The following is a 7,326-nucleotide window of genomic DNA, read 5'->3' on the forward strand; positions in this document are numbered from 1 at the left end:
GCTTTAGCTTCTTCAGATTCAGATACAGGAGGTTATAAATACCCGACGAAGATGATGCGCCTCCGTCTGGATGCTATTAAGAACTTTCGTGGGAAACCAAATTCACTCTTCCGAGGCTCCTTCCGTTTTGGTGGTACTGATTCGTTCTGTGCGTCTGAAGCTTGGGTCGATGAGCTCTTTGATCCTTTTTTCGTCAAGCACACTTCGCGACGCGCGCTTCCCTTTCGCTACACACAGGGTGACGACGACGACGCCCGTTGTACTAAACCACCACACAGGGTGGTTCATCATTAAAAGCAGCAAAAGGCGAACGAAGAGATTGGAAATTGCTTTTCCTTAGTACCAATAAACCCGGCGGCCGCCGGCTGGCCACGAGAAGGAGAGAGTATTGACACACCGAAGAAAGTTGTGCATAATTGAACAGGGGCGAGGAAGTAAACGGTTTTTATGATCACACCCTGCCGCGGTGCACCCGTCCAATTAGCGCCACCGGGTGCATGCGTAGGGGCCACTTTATTTACTTTCCAGCCCGTGCCGGGTACCAGTGCCGGTGCCAAACGCTACCAATAAAATGGAACCGATACTTCTCTGTGCTCACCAACCAGCCAGCCAGCAACTTAATCACCAATTCGATCGAGCATTATGTACTCCCCTCTAGGTGCATAAACGTGGCCGGGCGTAGGTAGAGAGAGACCCCGCGAGGAGGGCGGTGACAAAACCCACCTCCAGAGACCGCGTGCAGTGTGTCCCCGTACCGAAATAAAAGTAAAAACGTCTAATGGATGTTAATTTCTTCCAATAAACACGAAGCGCGGCCGGTTGACGACGGGGGCCTTCGGGTGCGGGTCTTTTGTCTCCCCTCTAAAACACACCGGAAGGTGTTCTTTTTTTTTCGTGTTCTCCGTTGGGTGGTGGTGTGGTTGGCACATCTTCCAATTCTCGCTCTGTCACCGCGCTTGGTGACCTCCAAAACACAGCCGTGAGGGTTCAGTGTGCTTTCCCCGAATCCGGCCGCTCTGCTCAGTGAACTGTCACGGCGGCGTCGTGGCGACCTTCGCGGTGAATCTCTCCACTGTCCGCGGCGCTGTTTCGCGTCGTGGCGGAAAAATGTGATAAATTTTTCATGACCACCAGCCAGCGGCGGGTCTGCCCATATAGCGCACACTAATGAGTGAGGCTACTACACATTCCGCAAGTGTATCCTGTGGCGCACTCTCTGAAGCAACACACACGGTATAAGCGGTGCGGCCCCAGCACCGAAGAACGCCGATACCTTGGCCTGTGTGTGGGTCAAAAAATTGGCACACACCGCAATCATTTGCTCATCTGTCAAACTCGGGGGCTCGCGCCGAGCAAACTCTGTGGCGCGCCCTTTGACCCCCGGAAACGATTCATGGCCACGCACGCCTAGTGTTCCCAGTTCTTCCTCTGATAAGGCTCTACATGCACAGCACACTTAATTACCTTTAATCGGCCGTACGTTGTGCAACTCTGCTTCTTGTTGTTGTTACACCGCCAGGAACTGTAATTAGAACAAGTGCAACGACGACGACAACGACGCGCCACTTGGCTCTCTTGCTCTGTTTGCACAACGGCACACACTTAAAACGGCGGACGTCGGAAGCTACACGTTGCTACCTCGTGGTAGAACTACCCCGTTTTCTGCACCTTTCTGGTCAGCGTCGGGGCCACGTTTGCAGAATAATGTAACGTGACTTTTAGCACAGACACTCTCTACCAAGAAGACGCGACACAAGGCACTTGGGACCTGAGAAGAACACACTCTACTCTGGACGGAGGGACACAGACGAGATACTACGCGCCGTCGTCGATCACGAATGAAAACGGAGGCCGCCGGCAGACGGACACGGAGTTTAGCACCTCCCGGGAGCGACGCGTCCCGATCTCTCGATCCAGAACCCACACTCACAGAGGCAGTGTGTCGTCGTGTTATCACATACCAAAACAGTGATTGGAGCTGCTGCTTGTGAGATGTGCCAAATTTCAATGCCCGGAGACAGAGCGACCGACGGAGCGACCGAAACGTGCCCACCACCAGCTGCCTCGGGTCGAGGTTCGAATTTTTTGCGTGTTAAAAACAAAAGCACACATTTCTCATTATCAGCCAGACGTCGTGTACACAACCACAGACCGCTTTCGGGTCGGAATGGCAAAAGCGTGTCCGCCGACGGTGCAGGTGTGTGCCGTTAGATATCGCCCCCGAAGAATCTGACGACGGCGACCGTCGTTGGCGTGATCTCCAACGGCTCCACTTCCGTGTGTTTAAGTGAGTGACGGAGCGACGGATTCCAGAGCACCAGGCCGAGAGAGAAAGTGGAAAGAGCGTCGGTTGGTTGCTAAATATAATTTTAAATTAAAGTCCATTGTTCGGAACGATCGCGCCTTCAGGCCAGCCAGACGAACGTCACTCTCACTTTGTCATTGGCGGTGGAAAACAATAGAACAAAGGTGACAGTTTTGCAGGCTTCGTTGTGACACAGTGGCGCAACGTCGGACGTTGTTTAGGTGATAAATTGGCATTGGGACACAGCAAGGTGCTGAGAATTCCATTAAATGCTGCCACCGGACCTTACACGCATGTCGCATTAATTAATGTCCATTGTGTGTCCGAAACACATTGCGAAAAAGGTCGCCGAAAACGTCAGAACCCAAACACTCTCGCAATCCAATTTCAGGACTTCATCACAACCCACAGAGAGGATGTCCCGATAATTACAACTCGATTGGATGATGGCCGCCCCCAGGCAAGGAAGACCCCGCGACCTAATGCGGCATTAACCCTGCTGTGTCCTACACAGGATCTAATCTAATATCCAGTCATTGTCTCGCGGTCGCCATCATAATGGCCAACGACTCAATTAAGTCTCTCGGTATCTTCGTGGCAAATATTAACTTTAAACGGGGACCCCCTTTCGGTGGTACTTACGCATTTTGCACACGTGTCCGCTTCAGCACGTCCCCGTTGCTCCGGATGGAGCCCTTCTTGTGGAGCGTTGGTGTCGCGGCGATGTTCTGGTGCGAGCCATGATGGTGGTAGCCGTTGTTCCCGTTGTTCCCGTTGCCGGTGGCCACGGCCGAGTGTAGGTGATAGGTGAGCTGCTGGGGTGACACGTAGTGCGTCGTCGACGCCGGTAATCCGCCGCCGCCGCCGCCGGCCGCCACCAACTGATGGTGGTGGGGTTGCTGGTGAACGTAGACGTAGCTGGCCGCACCACCGGGGCCACCGCCACCGGGCATTCCCATCCCGCCGCAGAGGCTGCTGCTGCTGGCTCCGCTGGCCAGCAGCCCATTGTTGCTGCTGACCACGCTGCTGCTGCCGCCGCCACCGCTGCTCGTCGTCGGATGATGGTGGTGCGTGGAGTAGATCTGCGATGGGCGATCGATTTTCTGTGGAAAACTGTGGGACATGCGGCGGGACCGAACGTGAAAACGTAAAAAGGATGCAGAAAAGAGAGAGAAGAGAGAGAGAACAGAGTGATTAAAAATGGTGGAACAAACACAAAAAAAGGTCTACGAAACGAAAGGAACGCCAGCAGGAACACGGCCGGCCAGTTGCGTGTGAAATCCAGGGCAAGGATGGCAGATGTTTTGTGTGTCTGGTGCAAGCGCACACACGCAAGCGAGCGGATTGAAGGTCCTTTTGTGCGGGGACACACAGGTACAGCGAAAGGAGCATTTACAACCACACAACACAATACAAGGATATGGGTCTCAAGAGAGAGAGAGAGAGAGAGCGACAGGGATAGGATACAATGACTAAAGCACACAACAAATGCAACGTAAATTAAATCAAAAATCCGTGCAGTGGAAGAAATAGAAAAAGGGACATTCCGGAGCACATAAATCTGGGAGCGTTAGAGAGAACTGAATCTGCTTAGAGGATACACCACCGTTTGTCGAATTGATTTGGCCAGTGTGTTGCACGGCGAAAGGGACACGCAAAAAGGTAGCAACAGGACCTCAAGGTCCCAGACAAAGTTGGGATCGAAAGGTGAAGAAGAAAGTTGGAAGGACAACAGAGCCCTCCTGGTGGACGGAGCTGAACAAAACGGGGGATCATGAACGAAACAATAGACACGAAATGGGTTTCGAATGGACAAAAAGGAGCTCTGTGTGTTACTAAATGATCCTCGATGATCGCGTCGGAAAGTAGCGCCTGGAAAAGTGTGAGACACGAAAAGTGCAAAATACGTTCACGTGTTAGTTGATTGTTAATTCGAATGTTTATATTTTCATGTTCGCGGAATCAGTTCCCTTGATGGCCATATGTTAACAAGCGCCTTGTGTTTTGCCTTGTGAGACTCGAGCGCGGATGGACATTTATTTGCGGCGTGTGAAAGTGGAAACTTTCGCACATTGACCGACGAGGGAAACATTTCGCAAAAGGATCCCGATTCATCCTGGGCGCGCCCCTTGGGAAGAAGGAAGTTTGTCCGCTGAGAACTAGTTCCGGGGGCTAGTTTGGTGAAGCTTGGCGGCCCTAAACGAGCGGCGCTTCCGGGGCGAGGACAAAGAAAATGAGGATTTCGAAAACTTGTCCACACAGAATCGCGAGCTTCCTTTCTGTCTCTGGAGAGGGGATAAATCTTTGTCCGAGGTTGTTATCGGCAAAGATTTCTTTGGCCCCCACCAGAGTTCTTGGTCCCCGGAGGTTCTTGTATCAGTCAGAAAGCACCAGAGAGGAAGCAAAAGTTGGTAAAATTAAATTTTCTTTCGCACTTCCGGTCATGTCCCTCGATCGATACACCCGTCGGGGGGTCAGCCACGCGCCGTACGCGCGCGCGCGCGTCAAATGGCCATCGACGGGTGGTAGCGACCACCAAATGCTTCTGTGTTTTAGAAACAGCGAGAGTATCCTTCCGAGAAAAACCGTCCGGAGAAGGATGACCAAAAGCAGGAGGATAATAAATGAATCTCTGTCTGCAGCAGCAGCAGCAGCTGGCCGCTCGGCGCGTCGTGGACGGCGTAAGATGCTGTGTTTAATAGACTACCTGCTGCTTCTTCCACGGTCGTCCGTCGTCCCGAGAAGAAGAAGCATCCATCCCTGCGCCATATGTTCTGTCCGAGGGTTTAAAGGTTCCATCCGATGCTGCCCGGAGCGGAGAGATTGCAGCAACGGCGCGCGAATGCAGCTGCCGCTGCTGGCTGGGCTATATGATCCGCGGCGGCTACCAGACTGTGGCCGCGGAGAGACGCGTGTGTGTCTCGCCAGACACACGCGTTGCGTCCCGTCAAAATTAAGTGGAACCAAAGACGACGTCTGAGAGTTTGTTTACGCCCGGGTGCCAGAGAGGTGCCGATTCCACCGCACCACCGTCCGTCCACAGCTGATTACCCGACCCAAGAAAAACGGGGCCAATAGAAACACCAAACACGTGTTCGGTGGTGCGAAGAATGCGACGCAAGATGCGTATTCCCGGCGCATCCGTGGCGCAGGGTGTGTGGCTCTAAAAATAGTTCACCTTTGTGTGAGCGCTCCATTACGGAGTTCCGTCCAATTTCCAGACACTGCAGTGCATTGCGATGCGAAGACGAAGATCACGATCGCAGCAAGTAACCCTAATTCTGGTGAACGCGCAGTAGATCCCTCGCGGCCTGATAAACCTGCAGTCTCGGAGTCGGATTGGTTGGGTGTGGTTCTTGGGCCCGTTGGTCGAAAAACCCGTTGTGAATTCCTCCTCTCACAGACGACGGTCCCGGACTCGGCCCCGGAGGCAGCAGGAAACATACATTTCCCACATTTCCAGTTGATCAGCCAAGCTTGAAGGAAAGATATAAATTTTTCCATTTCATTTCAGGCCTCCGGCCTCCCTGTGGAGCCATCTGCGAACTCGTGCGATGGTGGGCTTTTCATTCGGAACCAGGTGTGCAGAAGCGAGTTCCTTTATGCTGCGACCGAAAGGTTTTTGTGGAACGCACCAACCAGCCACCCAACACGGGATTCGTCCAAATTTACACAAGACTTTAATACCGACGAACACATGTCTCTCGGAGCGCCACTTATTTATGGGCAGTTCCTGCCAACTCCAACGAGAGCAGCAGGGCTGGACACACAGGGCCCGGCCGATAAACAAGTCATATTTTTCGCTTTACGCCCCCCTTAATGGCGTCGGATTCGCGCGGTGATTCCGACGACGACGACGACGTTGACGCAGACGGGGCGTATTTTACGATCCAGACACGCATCGCGACGCGGTGGACTTTCCCATCCAGGAGCGAATTTAACAGGAGCGATTGCGTAACGGAGCGTGTGCCATTGCCCCATGTTGAGGTCCCGAGGTTTCCAGGTTGACAAAAAAGACTCGCGGCAATCGCCCCCGAATTACGCCCCGTTGAAAATTATGAAAATTGACCATCGCGGGCACCGGTGAAATGGCAAAGCCCAATTAGAAGGAACTATATTTATTCGCCTCGAAGCGGCACTGCCGTGTAATTAGTGCGCGCGTCCTCCCGCCGTCCTATCTCTGGTCCTCTTCTGTTCTGTTCAGGGACCGAGAGGAGTCCGAAAAAACATGGTTCCTTCATTTCTATGCCTCCGGTGCGGTGTGTCCGTGAGCATCTCCCTTTTGCAGTGCCGTATTTCGGTTGTCTATTTTCAAAACCGCTCGAAGGGGGAAAACGACTCCGGGGCCGGGGCCTATAGCTCGGAGCCCTAGCGAATGCTTTCATCATGATTATGCTGCTTCGTAGAGGAGGAACGCGAGAAGAACCTTAGGGTGGAAAACGCGGCACACTCGACACATTCGCAGCACACTGCGTTCAGCCAAGCGCAAAGGTGTAAATGTGTGTGAGCGGGGCCAACGGACTCTTAACCGGGCCGCGAACAACGCAAACTTCTGTCACTCGGAGGCGGCGGCGGGTTTTTCGTTGCTGAAACAATAAGGAAATTATACGAAAGTACGAAAAGTGCGGGCTGTGCATAAAATGAAAATAAAAGAAACAAAATAAAGAAGCTACCTTGCACCGATAATAAATCCTGAGATACAGATAATCATCTTGACGGTCTACAAAACACACACACAGAGGGGTTCACAAACACAAAGCAGGGCACACTTGGGGAAATGCTTAAACTCTCGTCACTTTTTTGTCTAATAATTGTTCAAGACGCTAGCTCTATCTCTCTCTCTCTATTGTTTCTTGGACGCTGCTTTTATCTACTGTGGCAAAACAACGGAAAAAAAGGAAAGCTTTCAATAAATTACATGATCACTGAGGCGCAATAGGACAACAATGTGTTTACAAAAACAAAACACTTTCAAAATAAGCTACCAGCAACAAAACAAAACGGGGCTACAATAAGCAACA

The 7,326-nt window shown here is 52.3% G+C and overlaps 1 protein-coding gene across 1 annotated transcript in view; it reads right to left on the reverse strand.

Annotated features, from left to right (window-relative positions):
• Positions 1 to 7,016, reverse strand: part of LOC128275517 (IQ motif and SEC7 domain-containing protein 2-like) — a 17,956-nt gene extending 10,940 nt beyond the window's left edge. The window contains exons 1-2 of the mRNA XM_053014054.1: positions 6,979 to 7,016; positions 2,948 to 3,418 (exon numbers count right to left, since the gene is read on the reverse strand). Coding sequence (XP_052870014.1) covers positions 2,948 to 3,418; positions 6,979 to 7,016 — 509 coding nt within the window. The remainder of the gene's footprint in view (positions 1 to 2,947; positions 3,419 to 6,978) is intronic.
• Between the last annotated feature and the right edge of the window lie 310 nt (positions 7,017 to 7,326).

The sequence above is a fragment of the Anopheles cruzii genome, chromosome 2, assembly GCF_943734635.1.
Source record: "Anopheles cruzii chromosome 2, idAnoCruzAS_RS32_06, whole genome shotgun sequence".
Taxonomy (NCBI): domain Eukaryota; kingdom Metazoa; phylum Arthropoda; class Insecta; order Diptera; family Culicidae; genus Anopheles; species Anopheles cruzii.